This window comes from Erinaceus europaeus, chromosome 9 (assembly GCF_950295315.1).
Source record: "Erinaceus europaeus chromosome 9, mEriEur2.1, whole genome shotgun sequence".
Taxonomy (NCBI): Eukaryota; Metazoa; Chordata; class Mammalia; order Eulipotyphla; family Erinaceidae; genus Erinaceus; species Erinaceus europaeus.
This window is the reverse complement of record NC_080170.1, coordinates 11,404,946-11,429,700: the sequence shown is the minus strand read 5'-3', so window position 1 is coordinate 11,429,700 and position 24,755 is coordinate 11,404,946. Positions and strand designations below refer to the sequence as shown.

The following is a 24,755-nucleotide window of genomic DNA, read 5'->3' as shown; positions in this document are numbered from 1 at the left end:
ACTTTTCAAATTATTGATCACTATTGCCTGGATTGACTTGTGTCTAAGTAAGTTAATTAAAGGATTCACAGTGGTGGAAGTTAACAGTTATTTCAATCCCTGAGTTGGAGCTCAGTGGTTTAAAAGCCTCTTTCTTTCTTTTTTTTTTTTTTTTCCTTCCCTGTAGGCTATGGGAGCCTGAGGGCTTTTAAACTATCAATAGGCTTCTTAGCTTAATCACTGACTCCTGACCAAGAGATAAAGCAGGGTGTGGCAGAGATAATCCAGTGGTTATGCAAAGAGACTTTCACAGCCCCTCAGCTATGCCACCAAGGTATAGGTCTTCTCCTGAGTTTCCTGGTTAGATCTCTGTCCCCTGGTGTCTCTCCCTGTCGCTGCTCCAGATTCAGTGATTTACTGGGTTCCTGTGGTCATTCTAGTCCTGTCTTGTTTCGGTCCCGGGTGGTCACCTTTGGTATTCCTAGTTGATCAGAGAGAGGAGAGGAGAGGAGAGAAAGCGATCTGCTGCTCGTAGCTCCGCCTCCGGAAGTCATTGAAGAGTTTGTAACTAGTGGTCTGACAGAGCCAGATGAGGCCGTAGAGGAAATGGACACTCCCTAAAGCCAGATCTGAAGCATGGGAGGGTGTGTAGAGGGAACCATATGCCAAGGGGCTGCATGTAGGTGTGAGAAGCTGAGAGCAAGTCCTGGCCATCAGCCAGCCAGATAATGCAGGTTTCAGACCACAAGGAGTCACGTGGGCCTGGAAGAAGAATCCAGAATTCAGAGCTCCAAGAAGACATGCAGTGACACATTAACTTTAGCCTCCAAAGACCCTGAGTTGGGAAGCAAAGTCATCTGCATCTAGTTTCTGACCACTGCAATTATAACATAGTGTCATAAGTTATTGGTTTTGTGGCAACCTGAGACACAGCAATCAAAAGCAAATGCAACTATTATTAACTCAGAGGCCAGTTGGATTCATTAGTTACAATATCCAATCATTCATTTAGCAAGATCTCAATGGGACGTCCTGCACAAAGCCACTGCTCACTCCCAGCATTCCCTATCTTCAAGGTGATGGTATCTTAGTTGGAGATGATCAGAATTCTGATTTAGAAGAGATCTGTTATATGAGAAAATGTTTGCATGTCAGATACCTGATGAGGACATAGTATCTAGAATATATAAAGAGCTTTTGGTTCAACAACAAAAAGACGGAGTCAGGCAGTAGCTCAGCGGGTTAAGTGCATGTGGCACAAAGCACAAGTACCGGCGTTAAGGATCCCGGTTCGAGTCCCCGGCTCCCCACCTGTAGGGGAGTCGCTTCACAGGCGGTGAAATAGGTCTGCAGGTGTCTATCTTTCTCTTCCCCTCCTCTCTCCATTTCTCTCTGTTCTATCAAACAACAATGACATCAATAACAACAATAACTACAGCAACAATAAAAAACAAGGGCAACAAAAGGGAAAAAAATATATATATATGTACAGAAATCAAAGAAACTAGCCCTGATTAAAAAAAAGAGAGAGAGAGAACCCAAGTTAATAGGGAATGAAAACTTGAACAGACACATTTTCAGACAAGATATGCCATCAGTAAGCATGTGAAAAGATGCTCAACATCACTGGACAGAAAGGAACTGTAAGTCAAAATCGCAAGGAGACACCATCTCACCTCCTGCAGGCTGTTGGCAGGGCTGAGGAGAAAGAAGAACCTTGATAAAGCATTGGCGGGAAGGTACGATGGTCCAACCAATATGGGTAACAGTTTCTAGCAGATCCTCAGAAAGTTAAATATGGACTTATCATATGATCTAGTAATTATATTCCTAGATACAGTCTATAGTACATAGATATCTCAAGAGAATTGAAAATAGATCCTCAATTGAATACATAAACTTATGTTCACAGTGACAGCCAAAAGGTAGAAGCAGCCTAAATAATCACCAACGGATAAGGTATATGGGTAAACAAATGATGAGGTAGACAAACAATGGAATATTTGGTGATTAAAAAGGAATGGCATGCTGGCATGTGGCATCATATGGTTGAAACTTTATGTTAAGTGAAAGAACATGGAACCACACCTACTGTGTGTGAATTGTACACGCTAGGACAGCCCCCCAAGACAGAGAGCAGACTGTCTCTGACAGTGTTCATTCTAGCTTTTCCCCTTTGCTTATTATTTCTTTGAGGAATCATGAGTAACTTGGATTATATTATCTGTATTTTATTGATTTGTGCTCTTCAATGCAATATTTATGTGAGGTACTTTCAGATTTGTTCTATACGCCCATGTGAGAAACAATGTTATCTGCTAGAGCCTAACATTTCTGTATCTTCCTCTGGTCTCCAGCTGAATAGTTCTCATATATAATAGGATTTTATTTTATTTAGTATTTTTAATATCTTTATTTGTTGGATCGAGATCATCAGAAATGGAGAGGGGAGAGAGAGAGAGACACCTGCAGCCCTGCTTCATCACTTACAAAGCTTTCCCTTTGCAGGTGGGGACTGGGGGCTTGAACTAGGGTCCTTGGGCACTGTAGCATGTGCATTCAGCCAGGTGCGCCACCACCCGGCCCCAGAATAGGATTTTATAAAGTTACTGGATTTAGTTTTCCTTGTCGCCACTCCCCCACAGGTTATGGCACACAGTTTTCCTTTAATTAGATGTATTTCTCTCAGCCTACATTCCATCCTGGGATTCCATGACATCTTGGTTGATTTTTCTTTAACTTGTATTCATTAAAGTTTATTTTCTAACATACTTATTAAAGAGGTGTGAAGTTGTGCCCCTAGGACAGAGACAGCCTTGTAAACCTCAATAAAAATTGTGCAATAAAAATTAATAAAGTTCATTCTTTAACCAACAATCCTTTAGCTGTTGGCTAAATCATGGAGTCATGTAGTCACCACCCCCACCCCCACCCCCACACACAGTGAAACCCTAGAGAATACTTTCAGCTCCTTCAAGTCTTCTCCATGAGACTCCTTGCTCTTCCTTTTCTCTCTCACTCCTCCAACCTTTTGCAATCACAGGTCTGATTGCTGTCCTTGCAGTTTTATATCACATTATTATTATTATTATTATTATTATTACCAGAGCACTGTTCAGCTCTAGCTTATGGTGGGATTGAACCTGTGACTTCAAAGCCTCAGGCATGAGAGTCTCTTTACATAACCATTATGCTATCTCCCCCACCCTCACTTGGTTTGTTATAGCAACTTTTTTTCTTTAAACATAAGACTTGTAAGCAAAGGTTGTCTTGCTTTGTGTTTACAGTAACTTGATAGCAATACTCAAGAGGACCAGCCCTGACACTTCCACTACCCTCTCTAGGCCTCGATTTTCTCTTTCTTTCTTCCTCTCTTTCTTTCTAGAAGTTGAGAGAGTAGGGGGAGATTGAGAGGGAGAAAGACAGACACTTGCAGACTTGCTCCACTGCTTCTAAGGCTTCCCCCTGCAGTTTGGGAGCCAGGGGCTGAAACTCAGATCCTTGCACTTTGTGCTATGTGCACTTAACCAGGTGTACCACCACCCTATGTGCTATGTGCACTTAACCAGGTGCACCCGGTGGGCCTCTATTTTCTTATCTATAACTGGGTTTAATAATAGTCTTGGTTTTAGAGGGGCTCTGGGGAGGACTAAATGGAACAGCAGCTGTTGGCACAGTGCCTAGCCACAATAAGTGATCAGTCATCTTGGTAAAAAATACTGTCTTAACGCCCCTGCTCATCGGTAGGAGTGGTGGTGGTAAATGAACAGTAGAGAAGCCAGAAAGTGCTGCCTTTCTGGGCTGTCACCAGTGATGGCAGTGGCAATGCAATGAGTACCTCCCTGGGTGGGCCAGAGAAGGACAGAGGGAAGATGGCAGAGGTAGAGGGCCTCATCCCTGCAAGCCTTTTCTCAGGGGCTCAAGATGCCCATAGTTGATCAAGGCACAGCTTGGTTGATGCTGAAAGTGGGTCTTCCTGAGGAGACTGAATTTATCATTCCAAAACTGATCTTAGCATGGAGATGTCACCTTCTAGACTTTTCTGCTTATTTATTGGGAAGATGATATTGCAACACCATAAGAGGTTTCAATAAAGTAAATGCTAAGCCAGAGAAATCGCTCTCTGGGTAGGGAATGTTCACTTGGTCCAGGCTCAAGCCTAGGCACCACCTGGGAGGTTCTGTGGTCTCTCTGAAGCAATGAATGAATGAATGAATGAATGAATGAATGAATGAATGAATGAGTGGCCCTAGTGATGAAATTACCCAAGCAAGCTTTGCAAAAAAAAAAAAAAAAGTAAATGTTGTCATATCTGTATCCAAGAGGGTGGATGTTTTGGTAGTGTTTGTACCTCCACTATCTGAACTCTGACACAGACCCAGGCATTGTGTTGTAAACATTTTCCCCTATTACACAGACTCTATAATGGTGGTTATTATTGAACAGAAGTGGAGGGAGACATGTAATAAGGTGCACTAGGAAGATGGGTAGAAACAGAAACTTGAGGAGTGATGTGACATGGGTAACACCTGAAACACATAGTGACATGAGCTGACATTAAGTTCCTCCAAACACTATTCCATAAAGATGTAACATTTTCACCAAAGGATTTGCCATCCTCCACTCAACCACTCCTACAGACTTTGCAGTGTAACTTCTTCAGGACCAGCAGCATTTGCTCCTTCTGATTTATTTCCTTGGGATGCATTCCCCAGCTCAGAGGAGAGGCATGTCACTGGCTAGTTTCTTTGTAGCATTTTCCAGAAACCAGTCATTGCATCTTTTTTTCATTGTGTTGCTTTTTCTTCAAAACTCAGTCATTGTAGAAAGTAATTAAACATTTGGTAGAGTGTGAGACTATTGCTGCAACAGATCATTAATAAATGTAGCATCTGACCATGGAAAGCTTTTTGGAAAAGTATATTTTTCTCTGAATACTTTTTCCCCTCCGCCCTTGCCACCTCCCCCCCCCCCCCCACCAGCTTCAAGTCCTTCTCCCTGTTGCTTCTAGACAGAGGGCTCTGCTCTCAAAGCCTTGCTCCCAAAGTCTCCTCCAACTTTTCTCAGAAACTCCTCTTTTATTTACTTTTGGAGTAAGGACTTGTTTGCATATGTAAAACTAGGACCATATTGTTTGCAGATGCTCGGGGTGCTGCCAGATAATTGAATGTAAAACGTGGAAGCTTTTAAATCATTTTTATAAACTTGACACAAAAGAGTATTTTCTCAGAATTTGAAAGGGCGAAAAAGCATGGAAATAAAAGACTGCAGGATTAAGTTTCTAATTTAGACATTTCACTTTATGTTCATAGAACTGATGGTTCAAGACCCACAGGAAGTCAAGGTCCTGGAGGTGGGGGGAGGGTAGACAACTGAGAGATAAAACTTTACAGAGTCACCATCTAATCTAGAAAATCAAGTGCATGGAAGGCATTAGAGTAAATCACAAAACAAAAACTCACGCTCCAGGTAAATTACGACCCATCTACTATTATAGATTTATAGCAAATTGCCCCCCCCCGTAAAGTTTCCAGTTTATCCCACTATTTTAAGAGTAACTTTAAGAAGTCAGTGTGCTTTTGTATCAGCATTTGATAACTCCTCCCTCTGCTTCAAGTCCCTGTAAAAGAACTGCCCCAGTTGTGATTGCGTTGTTAAAAGCAGATTAAAAAAGGAAATTAGTGTGGCTTCTAGACTGTCTAGTGATGATAAAAACAGATGAAAGGATTTTACACAAATCAGCTGGCTTAAAGAAGACTGGATTCTTTTCCCAAGTAAATGCTGAAATCTGTATTGGTATCTACAAACACAATGGGGGGGGGGGGGGTGTGAAGTGGCAAAGAGTTCAGAGGTTCACATTGCCTTCAGTGACAAGCAAGCCTGTGGCTCTCCAGGGTCCTGTACACAAAGCAAGCCAGCTTGGGGTGGTGTCTGCTATTCTGCTTGTGGGACTACAGGGAGTCCATTTGAGAAAGGTTGGGATAGGAAGTCTGGAAACTCCAGGCTGAGGTACTACTGGAAACGTGACTTGGGGCCAGGTGGGTGGTTCCAGGCAAGAACACCCCAAGCTGGACAAAGGGTGAGTGGAAGGTGGGGGTCCAGCCAAAGCCTGAGAACCTGGCATCCAGGGTCCTGCCCAGGTTCCTATTTCTAGTGGAAGCTGAGACTGGAGCTGGAGAGGTGTGGTGAGGATGGAAAGGTTAATGCACCTAAGGGCACCCTTGCACCTTTTGTATGAGCTGATGATACTGCTTCCCCTGTCTCCACCATGGAGTTTATAACCACACACCTGTGTGCTTCCTTAGTATCTGGAGGCTTTAACTCCTGTTGTTGATAATGGCCTCTCCTCTGTCTTCCATCAGTAGGAAGGTGAGACTGATGTTGTGGCGAGAGGTGACACTTAAAAACCACCTGAGATCCTGTAGTTAGATTTTTTTGGTCTCAAGGTCCTGATCCTGGATTGTGTCAGTTAGAGGTAGACGGGATTTAGCTGGAATCCTCTCTTCTGAAAAGATGTCAGACTTGTTAGTCAAGGGCTCAAAATCAGGAGTGTACTTGTCACCTTCTGGAAAGCCAGCTTAGCTCTGGATATTGGTGCTGCATATGGAACCTGGGGCCTATCACATGGAAGCTCTATGCACTACCACTGTGCTACATCTCCTAGGCTGAAAAGTAATTTTTATTAGTTTGTTGTAGTTTTCACTTAGCACATATTTGCTTTTATGAAGTCTTGGCTATTTTTTTTTTTACTACTGTTTTCATTTTGTTTTGTGCCAGGATTTCATGCCTGAACTATTCCACTGCTCTTGTGGACTTTAAAATTTTTTTCAGCTAAAGACAAGGAGAGCAAAATAGGACTTCATTGTTCATGGAGCTTCCCATGGTCCCATGCATGATGTTCCCATGTGTTTCTGGGGGCTCAAACCTGGATCCTCAAACATGGTAAAATGTGCACTGTGAGCCCCAGGGAGTCTTATTTGTTTACCTGAAAAAGCTCAATGCTTTGTACATTTTTAGTCTTTATTTGTATATTTTTGTCAGAACCAGATCTTGGCTAGTTTGGGGGACTGTGAACTCATCCATCTACTCCCCTAATCCAAGATTTGGGATGAATTTTTTCATTTTTTTTCACACTTGTGTACTGAGTCTAGTCTAGGGGGTGGCCAGGCCGGAAGTGCACAAAAGTTATCTTGACCACAGAGCTGTGACTTTTAACTCCATTTATTTATTTACTTATTCATTTATTTTTGCCTCCAGAGTTATTGCTGGGGCTCGGTGCCTGCACTTCGAATCCACTGTTCCTGGAGGCCATTTTCCCCATTTCTGTTGCCGTTGTTGTTGGATAGGACAGAGAGAAATCGAGAGAGGAGAAAACAGAAAGGGGGAGAGAAGGATAGACACCTGCTGCACTGCTTGCAAAATGACCTCCTGCAGGTGGGGACCCCGGGGCTCTAACCCGAATCTTGGAACAGGTCCTTGCTTTGTGCCATGTATGTTTAACCCGCTGCGCTACCGGAAGTGCACAAAAGTGCACTTTTGACCCTTAATTGTCATTCTTTTCCCTTCCCTCAAACTGGCACAGTGATGGGCATGTATTAACATTCTTGTTAAACTCTTCATGGCCTACAATTTCTGGGCCAAAAATCCCCTCTGGTGTAAAGAAAGGTGACAACTTCATCAAATAGAGCTGGTCTGGGTTACCCTGTGTCTGGGTTAGCTGGGGTCTGAGTTATCTGGGGTCTGGATTAGCTGGGGTCTGGTTTAGCTGGGGTCTGGTTTAGCTGGGGTCTAAGATATCTGGGGCCTTGGTTACCTGGTGTCTGGGTTACCCTGGGTCTGCGTTAGCCGGGGTCTAGGTTACCTGGGTCTAAGTTACTGAGTTATCTGGGGTCTGGTTTACCCTGGGTCTGGTTTACTTGGGGTCTAAGTTACCCGGGGCCTGGGTTACCTGCGGTCTGGGTTAGCTGGGGTCTCAAGTTATTTGGGTTCTGCGTTACCCTGCGTCTGGGATACATGGGGTCTAGGTTATCTGGGTTCTGCGTTACCCTGGGTCTCGGTTACCCTGGGCCTACCTTAGCTGGGATCTGAGTTATCTAGGGTCTGCGTTAGTTACCCACTTACGCAGCAAGGATTGCGGCCACCGACCCACGAGGCGCCCCTAGTGTTCACATGCACAGTCTCGCGAGAGCGCGAGAGCGAGTACGGATAGCCGTAGGGGGCAGTTTCGGCGTCCAAGCCCGCTCGCCTTCTCCAGCCCTTCACCCACCTCACACTGACAGAAAGGATACCAAGCAGACCGCAGCCACCTTTTCCTCAGGGACCCCCAGGTTATCCTGCTCGTGAGTGATTTCCGTTCCCCCCCCCCCCATCTCACCGAGTGGTCATTCAAAAATGTCTCCCCGTGCTGGGTGTGTAGGTCGCCTGCGTGGACGCCTGGGTTTGGGGGGCCCCTCACTTTGCGTCTCCCACTCTCCGTCTCTCACTTTTTCTCTTTTCTGCTTCAGAAGCTGGACGGCCTGGCCAAGCTGCGGACGGCTCGGGAAGCGCCGGCCGAGTGCGTGTGTCCCCCGGGTGAGTCCTGAGGTGCAGGCGGGGTGAGGTGAGGGCTCCCCAGGCCGGGCGGGGTGCAGGGGGTGCGGGCATGGCTGTCTCCGGGCCTCGGCCTCCGTGGTCTGAGGAGGCTAGGCGGGTGCTGCCGGTGGCTGACACAGACTGGGGCGGGGGGTCCCGGCCTCTCTGACGCGGGGTGCAGGGGCCGGACGCAGCGCGGACGTGGCGACCCGGGTTCAGGTCTGGGGAGGGCAGATGCGTGCCACGAAGGCAAGACTTTTGCTTCGGTCTGGTTCTGCCGTGTTGACTGGAGAAAGAGCCGGCGGGCAGGAAGCGTGGTCAGATCATTCAAATACATTGACCCTTGGGGGCATGGGGTTAGAGCCTGGCCAGTGTCCCCTTACACCCAGATTTTGTTATTATTATTATTAGTAGTAGTAGTATTAATACTACAAATAGTACCACTACTACAGCTACGACAACTACTATGACTTTTACTACTACTACAACTACTACAACTACTCCTACAACTACTACTATTACTACCACTACCACTACCACTACCACTACTGAGTTTCAGCATTCAACGATTCCACCACCTGGGTCACAGGTCTGTTGGTTGAATCAGACAGGCAGAACCCGGGTATCAGCTCTCTCTGAGGGATCTGGATATTCATTCAGGCTGAAGCCAGCACCAGTCCCCCAGGGATGCCCCTGGCAGCATTCTCTAACTTTGCGAGGAGGTCAGAGGTTATCTGGGGTTCCCTGCTCCATGTGAGGTCCTGGCTGCTGACCCCTGTGCTGTTCAAGGGTCAACTGTACTGGTGTCTCTCTGGAGTGCTGGGGGTGTGTACACTGAGGTAGCTGTGAATAGAGACCTGATTCATATCAGGTTCTTCCCGTTGTCCTTGTGGGGTCTTTACAGACTGTGGTTGAGAACTGAGGTGTACAGTCTCTGACCTGGTCTTTTCAAGGTGAGAATGATTGCCCCCCCCCCCCAGAGAGTGGTGGGCGATACAGGTGGGTGAGTGGACGGCAGTACTTCTCACACTTCCCACCCCACTGGTGGGGCAACACAGGAACTGACCCCAGAATCTGTCCCTTTCCACTGGCCAAAGTGTCTCCATGTCCCCAGCCTAGTCTCCTGCTCCAGAAGAAACTAGGTTTACTGAGAAATAACGGCTCAGCTCTGGGAGATGCCAGAGACCTCTTGGTATGAACATTCCAAAGGAAAAAATATTGTGATTGAACCTGCACATAGAACCTCTGGTTCCCCCCCCCCCCAACACTACTCAGCTCTGGCTTATGGTGTTGAAATTTTGAGTGTCCTTCCCTTCCTCCTGTTGTACAGATGTAAACTCATGTGCATTATGTGAATAAATATCTTTTTATTTATTTATTTATTTTCCCTTTTGTTGCCCTTGTTGTGGTTATTGATGTCGTCGTTGTTGGCTAGGACAGAGAGAAATGGAGAGAGGAGGGGAAGACAGAGAGGGGGAGAGAAAGATAGACACCTGCAGATCTGCTTCACCGCTTGTGAAGCGACTCCCCTGCAGGTGGGGAGCCAGGGTCTTGAACCGGGATCCTTAAGCCTGTCCTTGCACTTTGTGCCACGTGCGCTTAACCCACTGCGCTACTGTCAGACTCCCGAATAAGTATCTTTTAAACCCGACTCATCATTTATTTATGAGATATGAAATTGCTTCAGTGAGTTGAAACTCGTTTTGAAATTTTGAACCAGCATAGACTGGAGTAAATGGTCAGGGTGGAAGCTCATTAGAGTGAAGTTTTTGTTTAAGCTGTTTATATTTGTAGGTGTAATCAAGATGGTGATGTGAAGTATATTTTCTTGATGTGGGTTGCTGGGCAGAAAGTTTGAAAAATTTGAATACAGATGGAAGATGGAGCAAGGGGAGGAGGCAGGAAGTTGGCATGGAGCTCCTGAATAAATATAAACCAGACCCAAAGCTTAATCTGTCACTTTCTAACTGTCAGGGGCATTGTCAGTAAGTGATCAGAGTAGTGGGGTACACTCCATAGGCTTTTCTGAGGTCAGGAGAAAGTACCAGTCAAAGCCCAACTTCAAGCTGGCGGAGTAGCTCACTTAGTGCCCTGCTTTGCCATGTGTGCAACATAGGTTCAAGCCTGGCATCCACCACATTAAAGAAAACTTCAGTATTGTAGACTCATAGACTCCCTTTCCCTCTTCCTCTCCACCCCACCCACCACCCACCCCAACCCCCCGCATGTCTGTATCTTAAAAAGAAAAAAAAAAAACCCAGGACTAAGTTGTACTGCCTGCCTTCCCTTGGGGATACTGAGCCACCTAGATACCAGAGTGTCTCCAGGAAGACCATAGAGGCTGAAAGGCTAATTGAAACTTTTAATCCCCAGAGAGGAAGACTGTGACATATCCTGCTCTCTGAGGGTCACATGGACAGTGGTCAACTTTGTGCTGTCATTGTGTGAGAGGCTCTTGATGGCCATCAAGCCATCCTGGCCAGTGTGGCCCTGGAGTACAGAAAGGGAACCCCTGTCAGGCCCCAGTGCACACCCATGCCCACCTCTTCTTTGTCTCTTGTCACCTCCAGCTGGAATCCAGACACCTACATGGATGTAAAACCCCACAGTCTGCCATGTTGTCCTCTGTCACAAAAAGGACAGAGGACTTTTTTGTGTGTTTCCTCTTCAACACTGATCCTAGTCCCTTTTCTCTTGGCTTTGATCAGCCCTACAAACTTTTGGAGTGTGGACACAAAGGCTACCCTCTGTTTTTTGGGTCCTTTGTTGCTATGCTTCACATTGGTTTGGTCTCGCCTTCCCCAACCCCCCGCCTCTGGGAGATTGTGGTATGGCCCCTGCTAGTTTCGTGGGCCCCCTTGTCCCCGCCCCCAAAACCCTATGGACTTCCAGAGTCCCAGCCACAGCCTCCGAGGAGAGAAAGATGGAGAAAGATGGAGAAGCACATGGTGTGGTGAGTTGACTGCTCGTGAATAAAGATTAAACTGCGTTCTCTGCCCAGCCATGTGTCCGCGAGTCTTTGTCTACCATCGCGAAGCTAGCCCGGCCTGCTGGCGCCCCAAACTCTAATGACAGTCCTTGTCTGATTTGAGATACCCTCTGATCCCCAACTGAGTTCCTTCCCAAGCTCAGGGAACACTGTAATATTTTGTTAGATTCTAGAATGTAACCACAGATAAGCCAGGCAAAAGAGAGGAGGCAGTGCTTCTGTGTGTGTTGCCATTGTGAAGCTGGCTCTGGATGCCAGGAGGCCTAGAAGAGGGACTGGCTTTGAACTGGAGGTTCTTGATTCTCCTCTTGCCTCCATCAGAGGCAGAAAGATGGCAGACCTGTATCCTGAACTAGCCCTGTGACCTCAGGCAAGTGAGAGTCTCTTCAAGACTTGTACTCTTCATCTATAAAATGATGCAGTGTATTGAACTGTCTCCCAGAGTTCTATGCCCAAGTCCCAACCTTTTGTACTTGTAAATACAACCCCATATTTTTAAAACTTTTTTCATCTTTATTTGTTGGATAGAGACAGTCAGAAATTGAGAGGAAATGGGGTAATAGAGGAGAGAGACAGAGAGACACTTGCAGCACTGCTTCACCACTTGTGAAGCTTTCCCTGTGCAGGTGGGGACCAGGGGCTCAAACCTGGGTCCTTGCACACTGTAACATGTGTGCTCAACCAGATGCACTACCACCTGGCCCCAATACGACCCTATTTATAAATAGGGTCTTTAATAGATTCAATTAAGTTTATCTAAAGGAGAGCACCCAGGATATAGGATGTGCCCTAAATCCAATGACAAGTGTCCTTGTAAGGGACACACAAAGGTGAAGGCCACAGGAAGGCAGAGGCTATGAACTGGGGACAAGTTCAGAGACACCCAGCATTACCTGTGGCCACCAGAAACTGAAGGATGGAACTATGTTGACTGACCAGATTAGAGGTTATGTTCTTGTGATGGGGACACCATTGTGGGAGAGGGTTGATATTCCCAGAACCTTGTAGGCCAAGGGTGGAGAATGGAAAAGGGCATGACAGGGAAGTTAGGGCGCCATTCTCAGAAGATTAAATGGATGTATCTGGGAAAATACAAATGATGGGGGATCACTTCGGCCCTGTATCCGTGAGAGTTGGCCAGCCATGGCCAGGTGATACTCAGCTGGGGATTAAGAGTTTAACCAGAGTGGTGCCTCACTCTGGGCAGCCTTGCCCCTCTGCCAAACTTGTCCAGCAATAAAGCATCTGGACTCTTATCTAGATGGCCTAGTAAAAATTCTCTACCAGGGGACTGAGAAGTTGGCTCAGTGGTAGAGCACATGCCTGAGGCCCTGAGTTTGACCCCTGGAACCTCAGAAATACAAGAAAGACTGAAACAAAGAGACCAGCATAAATGGTGGAGCTGTGTTCCAGTGGGTTTCTCACACACACACACACACACACACACACACACACACACACACACACACACGATAAAACAGTTTGCTGTCATTTACCAACTCCTTGGGAGAGTACCTTGCTGAGTTCCTCTGTGAAATGGAGTCTCTGGTGGTACCTGCTTCCTAGGATCACATGATGGTTAAGTGAGTTAATCTACAGAATTTAGAAGGATCCTGGCACTCTCTCCTGAGACTTAGTCTTAGTGGTTACCGTTAACTCACACCCTCCATGGGCAGTCTGTCACCTTCATGATTTTTCACTAATGCCCTTTGGGCATGTCAGAGAGGAAGGGAGAGGAGAGTCATAGTTGGCAGTTGGCTGAGGATATTCTGGAGGGGAAGAACAAAGGCTTGGTTGACATCATTGGCATTATCTGGGACTTTAGTGAGAAAATGTTGGCAGCCCAGGTCAGGAATAAGAGAAGTAAGGAGACGAAAATATATATCCTGGGAGAGCCCTTGTCCTCCACTAACAGTATCCAGAGGGCCTCCTGTAAAGCTCAGAACTGCTAGCCCCGACATGATCCACATCAATCTCTAACCGGGCTTGGATGGCCCTGGAGTTATTAGAAAGGTGGCAATACTTTGCCTTGCCTCCTCGTATCCTTGCATGATGGTCCAGGGTCATGCTAGGTGGTTTAACCTTCCAGAAACAAGCAAAGAGATTCTAACGTGTTAGACACTCACTGCTCTGTGAATATACCTGTACATTTGATAGAGGAATGAAGCAGTGCTTTGAAAGTGTGGAGCACAGTGTACAAATGATACAGAGCCATTTCATGGAAAGCTTATGGGAAGTGGAATGGAACAGAAATGAGTGCTAAATGTTACTCCTGTCTGTCCTGTTTGTGGTTTATTGACTTGGGAAAGAAAAGAGTGAAGAGAGGCTACTTTCTTAGTACTTTGAAGCAAGAAATCGTTATCTTTTTCAGATTCTTATTTGTTGAATTTTTAAGATGATACATTGGAGGTTGTTTGGGATTTTTTTGTGTGTGTGTGTGTGGTTGTGTTAAATCATAGTTGGTTTGAATTTGTGGTAAAATTAAACCACTTCATGGTGGTTATCCCACTATGTCAGACAGTTCAAAGTTGAAGAAGATAATTTTTTTTTACAATTCTTCTTTTTTTTGTATTATCTTTATTTGATAAAGACAGCCAGAAATCGAGAGGGAAGGGGGTGACAGAGAGAGAGAGAGGGAGAGAAAGAGATTCATGAAGCATTCCTTCTACAGGTGGGGACCAAGGGCTCAAACCTACATCCTTGCACATTGTAACATGTACACTCAATCAGGTGTGCCACCACCCAGCCCTGAAGGAGATCATTTATATGTAACCTTTTATTTATGTGTGTGCGCGTGCGCCAGAATTCTCAAGAGAATCCTCCCTCCCTTCCTTCTTTCCTTCCTTCCTTTTTTCTTTCCTCTTTCTTATTTTTTTCCACTATGGTTATCTTGGGGCTCCATGTCTGCATGGATTCACTGTTCCTGGCAGCCATTTTTCTTACATTTTATTTTTTCACTTTCTTTTTGGTGGGAGGAAGAGACACGAAAAGAGAAGCACCTACAGCACTACTCCACCACTCATGAAACTTCTCCATGGCTGGTGGGGGTGGGGGCTTGAACCTGGGTCCTTGTGAATGATAATGTGTGCACTCTGCCAGGTATGCCACTGCCAGACCTTCATTTGCTTTTTCATTCATTTCCCTCTAGCCTACTTTTGTTTGTCCTTTGGGTGATATCGCTGAAGATTCTTATAGGAATTGCAGAGTCAGTTGGAAAATGAGGCCACAGAAACAGGGACCATTAATACATAGAGACTGGGAAGCAATCTGAAGAAGAAGTCTATAGAAATTAGGAGGAGGGGGAAGGTCACCCAGTTCAGGGGCACCTGGGCAGGAAGGGAGACAATGATAATTGGGCAGGGCTTTGAAAACTGGCTAGTATCTTAGCCAGCTGAGAGGGGGCATACTCTATGATGCCAACATCCTGTGCAAAGGCAAAGGGGCCTTCTAGGAGCAGAGGTAGCTCCCATGAGTTGGGAAGTAGTATTGGGGTGAGGAGTTCCAGGAGACCCAGTTGAGTCTGAATTGCATTCTGCTTCCAGATGAAGACTTCTACAAACAGCTCCAAGAGTGACCTGGACTGGTTCCAGCAGAGAAGCCCTCTAAGAGAGTGCTCGGGGTGGGGGTGATAATTCTACCCCGCCACTGAGCCTAGAACAGTGCCCGGCATAGATGAGATTCTGCTGAATGACTTCTCGGAGGCAAAGGAGGTCATGAGAACTTGAATAAGGCCCACGAGCAGTGACAGCAGGGGACAGCTGTGAGAGGCCCTGGGCTATGTGATGGACAGGACTCACAGACAGGATGGAGCGGCACAAGAAGGGCCAGAGATGACTGGAGCCCTAAGCTTGGGGGCAGGGTGATGCCCAGAACAGAAACAGAAAATCCCCAGAGAGGGATTTGGAAGGGATAACTAGGAGCGTGGTTTTGGACAGTGGTTCCGAGAAGCAATTTGTGGACTCAATGATGAGTGGAATAAAATGATTAGAAGTCTTCTCTGAAAGCAGAGACTAGCCACGCTGAATCTATTAATCATAAATGTAGCTTGTCCTGCAAGTAAACATCTTGACCATTGGGAGTTTGGTGGTTTTCCTGTGACCACCAGAGGGAGCCCATTATATTCATTAAATTCTATAGAAATCAAACATTTACCTAAATATAAAAAGGTAACTTACATATATTTAAATTTACTAGAAAGCATGCAAAAGTTCAAACCAAGGGTGGTGAAGCAAAGTTAACCCACCTACTCTGTTTCCTCAGAATGTTCCAAATGGTTCCAGAATCAAGCCTTATGCTGTTGGTTTGGAGAGATTCTGATGGTCCTATGATGGGTAAAATAGCCATCTTCAAACACATTCCTGGAACAGTTGTCCTGATCACCCTCCATGTTTATGAGTACCGTCTGGTCCCATCCTAACAAGACTCCTGAGAGCCATGGGAAGAGTAGACTACAGTGTCTTGACCCCAAGGTTGCCCAACTTGATGCCCACTACTGGGGCAGGTGTATTTCTTTACCCCGTGAGGTGTCCCATAACTTCATACCAAGTGACCACATGGCAGCAGCTACTTTCACTGAGAAAATGCCTCCTTCTGGGAACAAGTCTAGTAAAGCCAGGAGATCTGGCTTCATACCTCACTTTTTATGCCCAAGTATAGTCCATTTGGATGGATAACTTAAATATAAACCATAAAATCCTGGAGCATAAGAGATATTGTAGGTCACTTTTATAATTATGAAGTAAAAGCCAACTTTAGCATCAAGGAATGAGTTTGCCCTTGGGGAAGTTGGTGATATTTATAAACACATTTTGGGTTGGTCTCAATATCCTACAAGACACAGGATAGCTCCAATACAAAGAATTATCCCTCTGCAGATGTCAGTGGTACTAAGACAGAGCCCTACTTTATAAGAAATGTATTCTTAAATGTTTTCAGAGCTGAAATCTTCTGTGTAGAAAGAAAAGCTCACCTTAACAAAGTTTAAAAATAAATGAGAGGATAGGAGGCGTCAGACACCCAGGACATGATGGTGAAGAAATACAGGCTGACGGTGGGAGTGGTGTGCAGACAACAATCACAGGGAGATAACTGTCCTGTAAACCATTATTTCCCCCAGTTAAATGATTTGTGAGAAAAAGAGAAATGATTTTTTAAAAATCCAACCTATATAACAAGCTAAGTACTCACAGGTTATATATAGTGTGTTTTTGCAAAAGGAATAAAGGAAAGTTCAATATTTAGTGGAAAAATAGGCTAGGATATGAGTAAGGGTAGGATATGAGTAAGGAGTCGCCAAGTGGAAAAACAGAGAAGGTGGCATTTTATTTCAGTCAGTATTTAAGGAGCTTCCATTCTGTGTCAGGCACTACTCTGGGCTCTTAGAAAGGGTGGTCCCCATTATAACTAACTGAGGAAATAGAGTCAGGCATTCTGTGGCCATCCCATCCTGAACACACCTGATTTCGTCAGAGTCAAGCAAGATAAGTTTTCAGCAGTTCATCATTCTGCCCATTTCCTGGGCTGTGGTGCTCTCAGTTCAATGTCCTCTGAGCCCTCCTGGCACATCGTAGGTGCTCCAGACTGTGTTTCTAAAGGATCTCTTTGCAGTGAAGCATCTTCTTTTGGCATCAGTTCATATAGAAGCTCTTAGGGAGTGATAGAAATCTTGTTTTCTGAGAAAAGCCAGGTCTAGATTTGAGTCTCAGACCTACTGGTTAGTGCTGTGTAACCTTGCTCATGCTACTTACCTTCTCTGGACTTCAAGGAGCTATTCATTAATAATGGCATCATAATCACAAATTTAGAAAGTAGCTATTTGGCATTTTATGTATTTTTGTGTAATAAGAGTACTTACCATGCTAGATTGTGGTAGTGGCACTTTGGAGAGCAAGAGGCCATCTGAGCCCTCATGGGATTCACATTGCAGGTGATGAGGGCGTGGTGAGGAGACAGACAAACTGAAACAGGTGAGCTGGCAGTTGACAGAGTTGGCCTAAGAGCCTTGAAGGCACGACTTTGAGATGGGGTGAGGAGAGGCAGGTGCTGAGATCAACTACTTAAGAAGGTGATGTGGCAGCCCAGGAGGTGGTGCAGTGGATTAAACATTGGACCCTCAAGCATGAGGTCCTGAGTTTAATCCTTGGCATTGCATGTGCCAAAATGATGCTCTGATTCTCTCACTTTGTCTCCTCCTTTTCCTCTCCCTTTTCCTCTTCCTTCTTTCTCTCTCTCTCTCATAAATAAATAAATCTTAAAAAAAAAACTCACTGAAGAAGAGACATTGATGCCAAGATCTGGAAAGAAAAAAAAAGCCTCCCCCCAAATAAATAAATAAATAAAACCGGGAATCATTGTGAAAACAGAGAAGACACAACCCAATTTGTGCTCAAGCTAGTTCAGGGTGGAGAAGGGACTGGGAGTTTGAGAGAAAAACATGGACAGAGGGAGTGATATGAGCTGGGTCCAAGTCAGATGTGATGGGGTCCAGGCTGCAGGCATGGGGGTGGAGGTCAAGGGATGGTGGGCATGGGGCATCGGTGGGGTGCAGAGGTGGACAGGTAAGGGGGCCATGAAGGAGAGAGAAGATCAGATCACTCTCTGCCACTGAATGACACTCAGGTCCTTGAGTTGGGCAACTCAGCGCTGGCATGCATTTGCCACAGTGGGGTGAAGGACAGGATGTTGAGCTTGTTTGGACCCGTTCATTTTGACAGGAGTGTAGGGCATCTGAGTGGAAGTGATGCCCCATGAGCTCTAGGATTAAAGCACAAGGCAAAGGTGGGGCAGCGGCTTTTATCTACTCAGAGCAATGGCCATCGCTGTGCATTCACTCTGAACATCTTTGTGGGCTGTGAGGTGGGGGTGGCAGAGCTAGTGGTGAGGACAGCAGCAGATTCTGTGTCTTCTTCCTTAGCCTGGATCTGAGACCTCTGTGTTCCTTGTCTTAGTCCGGGTTCTCCAGTAAACCAGAACCCCAGAACCACATACAGACAGACAGACACACACACACACACACACACACACACACACACACATACACACACAGAGACAGACACACACACATACACACACAGAGACAGACAGACACACATACACACACAGAGACAGACAGACACACACAGAGAGACAGACACACACACAGAGAGACATACACACACAGAGACAGACAGACACACACACACACATCCCTTTATTTTAAATAACCAGTACAGGTGACAACACAGACAGTCAAGCCCAAGTCCATACTCTTCATGAGGAGGCCAAAGACCCAGGAGAGCCCCCATACCCCTTTGAGTCCCAAGCATCTACCCCAGAACCAGAGAGAGCCATTGTCTCAGGAGAAGTCCCTGGGCAGCTGGCTGGAGGATTCTTTCTCATGTGGGAACTCTTGTTGTTCTCTTTGGTCCTTCAACTAATTCTTTGAGGCCCACCCCATCAGGGAGGTCAGTCTGCTTTCACCCTGTGTGAATACTTGGCTCCAGTATCTGGGCACTGTGGCCCAGCCAAGCTGAGGCATGGCTTACCTTTTTCTGTTCTTCCTTTGTGGTCCTCCTCTGTCCTCCTCTCCCCTCCCCCCTGCTTTGTAGCCAGTCAGTTCTTTGCTGCTTCTCAGGTGTGGACTGAGTCCTCCTTACACCATGTGCCCTCCTCCCTCCACATACACTGTGAGTATGGTTCAAACAATCCCACATTGTAGCTGCTGTCACTTCACATGCCTGTTATCACGCCTCCCACCCTGAAGCCCTGAGAGGCCCCCAGTGCAGGGACGGGTGACAGGACACAGACAGCTAACAGAACCGGACAGGCAGCAGTCACTCATATTATCAGTACATTTGGGTGATTTGTGGAGTGATAGTGACAAGTCTGTTAGAGGTCTGTTAAAGAGAAGGGGGATCCCCAAAGAGGGCTGTGGCAGCAGGCATTGCCTGGACTTCCCTATCAGCTCATTCCCCGAGCGGGGCTGGGTTGTGCAGGTTCTCACACAGAGAACCACTTGGGGTGATGGCCTCTCTTCTAACTCCTGCTTCTCTAGTTTCCCCCAATTGGATTTTTTATTTACTTATTTATTTTTTACTACTTATTCATCTCAAACTTACCTCCAGCCAGGGCTTGGCTGTCTGCCTTCCCAGCTGGCTCCAGGGGCCACTGATTGGAAGTCATTTGCATTTGATTTGTCACTGGCCAGGGTTCCTTCCCTGTGAATCAGATCTGGCTTTGCCAGCTGGCCTCAGGGTACTGCCATACAGTGTCAGAAGTGTGTTCCCTTGGGGCACAGTGTAGAAATATCCTTCCTGCAAAGCTTCCTCTGCCATCCCAGCTGGCATTTCCAGTCCGTCCTGTTCCAAACCCCATTGCCTCCATTGAGCAGAGTCTGAGAGTTGGATAGCTGGGAAGGCAACACAGACATCTCCTTGGATGCTGCTGGACATTGTTTACCTCAGCCTGGGTGGCATGGACAGAGCTGTGGAAAGAGGGCTGGTTGTGTCAGAGACAGGCAGAAAGTCCCCTTCTCCCCTTTCTTGTCAATTTGGCTCACTCCATCCCCCAACTCTGCTCTCACGTGCCCTGAGTTATCTCCATTATCCAAGAGTGTTTCACAACATGTCACAGGAGCTGGGCCCTGGGATGAGCCCCTAGGTCTCGGGGCAAGGCAGGTCTGAGGGCGACTAGCCAATGGAGTCTGTTCCAGGGAGCAGGGTGGAGGGAGTTAGTCTAATAAAGGGGTCTCTGGTGGTGAGCAGGGCAACAGCCTTTGCTTTTTTATTTTTTATCTTTGTATGTTTTCTTCTTTAGGCAGATATAGAGAGGCAGAAAGAGTGAAAGAGGGGGATGGGTAGCAGCACACCAGACTAATCGCACAGAGTGCGAAGCGCAGGGACTGGCATAAGGATCCAAGTTCGTGCCCCCTAGCTCCCCACCTACGGGGGGGTGTCACTTTTCAAGCAGGTCTGCAGGTGTCTTTCTCTCCCCCTCTCTGTCTTCCCCTCCTCTCTCTTATTTCTCTCTGCCCTATCCAACACCAACAATAACAGCAGCGACAACAATTGGAGGAAGATGCTTCCAGGAGTGGATTCATAGTGCAGGCACCAAGCCCCATTGATAATCCACTGGAGGTAAAAAAGAAAAGAAAAAAGAAAGAGTAAAAGAGCCCAGCACCAAAGCTTCCTCCAATGTGTGTGTGTGTGGGGGTGGGGGGTGAGGGGAGACAAGTCTTGAACCTGGGTCACCCACATGGCAAGCAGTGCACTGTCTGTGTGAGCAATTTCACCAGACCAAGGTGACAGCCTTTGGCCACTAGCATCAGAAATCAAGGGTACAGACCTAAATGAATGGGAGAGTATTGGGAGGACAGCGGTAGCTCTGGGAGCAAAATGCATGCAGTGTTTGGGCCGGGCAGGAGCTGGGCTGTTTCTGGGATGGAGGCAGCAGGAAGAAATGGGCAGCTGACTCTCAGTCAAGGCCTCGGGGATGTGTCTACACCCGCTTTGCTGGAGGGCCAGGATCTCAGGAGAGGGAGTCCTGCAGGGCAGGACTGGGATCTCAGCGAGGAGTAGCCACTACTCTAGAGAGCCATCCACCATCAGTCCGATAGCCAATCAATTGCAGGAGATAGACAATGTCTATTTTTTTTGTAAACTATTGTTGTTTATTGCCACCAAGGTTATTGCTGGAGTTAGGTTCAGTGTCTACACAATGAATCCACTCCTCTTGGTGGCCATTTTCCCCTTTATTTGATAGGACAGAGAGAAATTGAGAGGGGAGTGGGAAATACAGAGGAAGAGAGAAAGAGCAAGATCTATACCACTACTTTCCTACTTGTGAAGCTTCCCCCTATAGGTGGAGGCCAGGGACTTGAACCCAGGCCCTTGTATACCACTGCTAGGTCCTGATATGCAACATTTACTATGAAATGGGCTTTGTGTTCTGTGATCATGTTGCCCAGCCACGGAACAGGATCTGTATTCTGAGCAACACTTGTTTAAGGCCTCCTGCCTAAACTCAGGTGTTGGATAAATTAGGCATATTAAGTGTTTTTTTTTTAACCTAATGTTGGGGTGTTGGTACGTAACCCACTGTGAATGAAGGAATGTTTGGACACTGAAGTGGTTGTGTATGGCAGTGTTTGGCACACAGTAGGCAGCAAAACCTGTCTCTACCCCCTTGAGGCTGTCAGTGGCTTCCTTAGAGAAGGAGAGAGCCCACAGTGGGGAGATGGTGTTGAGGGGACCAGAGCAGCTAACTCGGGTCATTCCCCTGTTCCCTCCTTGGGGTTCTAGACTGACTCCTACTTGAGAGAATCTTTGTGATGAGCATTTATTGGGAGAAAGTAAAGACAGAAAAAGAATAAAGGACAAGCCATGTAGGCATATGTACACATACAGAGAGAGAGTTATGAAGGCCCCTCCCAAGCTTTCTGGTCTTCCCAGCTTTCCAGTCCCTTCAGAGGAAGAGCAGGGAGTGTGTTTCAGTCTTTGTCTCCAGGTGTCACATCTGCCTCCAACTGCATGTTGTAGCCTTTGCAGTCAGGGAGGGAGGGAGGGAGCTAGGGCAGGATATTCAGGCAAACTGGGCTTCTGCCCTGCCTCTGGCCCCTTCTCCCAGCTTCCTGCAGGGTGCAGGGGGAGGGTGCTGTTTTCCCTAAGCTGCCCTCCAACCCAAGGACAGCTTGAGGGTGGGGACAAGCAGCTGTCACTGCCCCTCTGCAGGGAAGAGTTATTTCTGCAGAGATTCCTGGTGCCTTTGGTACCAGAACTGCCCCACCCCCATGACTCTTCTGTTCAGGGACAAGAAAGAGCAACTCCTGGCGCCATGGGGAGTCCTTGGACATGGGGTTCCTGCTGCTGCCTCACAGCCGATTAATGGACAAGATTTTTAAACCCTTCTCTTTGTGGTGCCCCTGGGGTTCCCTCCTAACCCAAGTGCTCTTGCTTCTCTGGTCCCACCTCCCTTCCTCTGTTTCCAGCCTTGCTTCTGTCATCTTCTTGGAGGCCTGAGGCATCCTGCCCCCAGAGGCCTCGTTTCCATGACACTAATGGGCTTGAAATGGCCCGTTGTCTGGTCTTCCTTTAGAAGCAGCCCTGTGTGGCCCTCTAGCAGGCCGCACAGAATGCAGTTCAAAGCCTTGGAGGTTGAGGCTCCAAGGGGGAAGGGGGCTCATTAGGAAAAAGTCCAACAAACAATGGACAAGAGGGTGGACCCTTGGGGGCAGGGGTCCAGGCTCTGCTCCCCTTTCTAAAGAAGGGGCACTGTGATATTGTGGAGACAGGCCACACATGTGCCCTGGGGTGCATGGGCAGCAGAAAGCTCCCAGGCAGAGCAGGAACAGCACCTAGGCTGTGCTTTTGCCCCTGGATGAACCTCCTGTCTATGGCGCTGCCTGCTGCTCTAGAGGCGGGACAGTCATCCTACGCTGGCCCAAGCCACTGGCTAAAATGAGGGGCACTGATTTTACAGCTCTGAGTGCCCAGGAGTGCTCTGAAAGGATGTGGTCCCCCCCACAGGAAGACATCTACCCAGGTGTGACAACCCCCCTTCTCCTTGACACCCCCCAGGTGGGTGTAGGCATCATTTCCAGCAGGACTGGGTAGTGCCCTCCAGACTGCCCCCATCCCCATTGCTCCCTGAAGTCCACCTTCCCCTCCTCCAACCCCTGTCCCTAGTTGGGATCCCCAAGGAAGCAGTAAGGATCAGGTTCTGCTATGCAGACTCTGGGGATGCACTCCCAATAGGGGCTCACAGAGGGAGGGAATGAAAATGCAGGTGGAGCTGGGTCTGTGAAGGAAGGTAGATGAAGGAAGGTGTGAGGGAGGGAGGGAGGAGGGCCAGGGAAGCTTGAACCCAAGTGTGTCTGTCTGTCTTGCTAGGGACAAGACTCTGAGCCCTTGGCAAGGCTGTGGGAAGGCCACTCAGAATCAGGTGGAGGGGCTGATTCAGTTGGTCTCCACCAGCCCATTCCCTCCCTTTATCCTGAAGCTTCCCACTGGGCCCTCTCCCCAGCCTTCTTAACAGGCTGTCCCATTTGTTTGTTTATATTGCCACCAGGGATATCTCTGGGGCTCAGTGCCTGTGTGACAAATCCACCACTCCTGGAAGCCATTTCTTTCTGTTTTTCTTTTTGATAGAGATAGAAATCAAAAGGGAAGAAGGAGATGGGGAGAGAGAAAGATACCTACAGCCCTGCTTCATCACTTGTGAGGATTCTCCCTGCAGGTGAGGACAGGGACTTGAACCCAGGCCCTTCTGCATGCTAATATGTGCCCTCTACCTGGTGTGCCACCACCTGGCCTGGCCTCCTTTCATTTCCTAATCATTATTAGGAAAGCAAGCTTTTAAAAAAATTATCTCACTGTTAAAATAGAAAGAAAAATAAGAGCCTCCTGTGTGCCCCACTACTACCACTGCCACTCTAGTCAGTGCGGTGCCCTAGGGTAACTGTTGTGGCAGTTTACTTTGCACTCTACAGACTATTTTATGCTCATAGACACACGGGTAAATTGTGAGAAATACAATACGGGGGCTGGGCGGTAGCACAGCGGGTTAAGTGCATATGGCGCAAAGTGCAAGGGCTGGCACAAGGATCCCGGTTTGAGCCCCAGCACCCCACCTGTAGGGGGTCACTTCAAAAGCGGTAAAGCGGGTCTGCAGATGTCTTTCTCTCCTCCTCTCTGTCTTCCCCTCCTCTCTCAATTTCTCTCTGTCCTATCCAACAACAGCTATGGTAACAATAACAACTACAACAAGTGCAACAACAAGGGCAACAAAATAGGAGAAATGGCCTTCAGGAGCAGTGGATTGGTAGTGCAGGCACTGAGCCCCAGCAATAACCCTGGAGGCAAAAAAAAAAGAAAAGAAAAGAAAAGAAAGAAAAAAAGAAAAAGAAATATAATACAGTTGGCCCCAGGTAACTGTGAGGGCTTGCTTGCAGAACTCCTGCAAACTCTCAGATCTATGGATGTTCCAGTTCCAGCCCTGCAAACTCAACCCTCTTCCAGGTCAACCGGCTCTGTAGTTGAGGAGTCAAGTACATGCTTGTAGAACTTGGGGTCCAGAGGACCAACAGTTGCGTGTGGGATTCTGCACTGTTTCTTGTGTCTGTGTGTGTGTGTGTGTGTGTGTGTGTGTGTGTTTCTGTGTGCACTTCTCAGTATAAGGGTGCACTTTGAGACTTGGGAGATGGCACAGCAGCAAGAATCTTAACCACAAAGCATGAGGTCCT

General features: G+C 47.2%; 1 protein-coding gene and 1 long non-coding RNA gene across 2 annotated transcripts in view; one reads left to right on the top strand and one right to left on the bottom strand.

Moving 5' to 3' along the window:
- The window catches only part of COL23A1 (collagen type XXIII alpha 1 chain), a 275,148-nt gene that overhangs the window by 21,077 nt on the left and 229,316 nt on the right, over positions 1-24,755 (top strand). The window contains exon 2 of the mRNA XM_060197271.1: positions 8,484-8,550. Within this exon, the coding sequence (XP_060053254.1) occupies positions 8,484-8,550 (67 nt within the window). The remainder of the gene's footprint in view (positions 1-8,483; positions 8,551-24,755) is intronic.
- Positions 4,194-6,461, bottom strand: LOC132540137 (uncharacterized). The gene is made up of 2 exons (XR_009551387.1): positions 6,269-6,461; positions 4,194-4,842 (listed from the first exon to the last, which is right to left on the bottom strand). It is a non-coding gene; the product is annotated as an uncharacterized LOC132540137 (long non-coding RNA).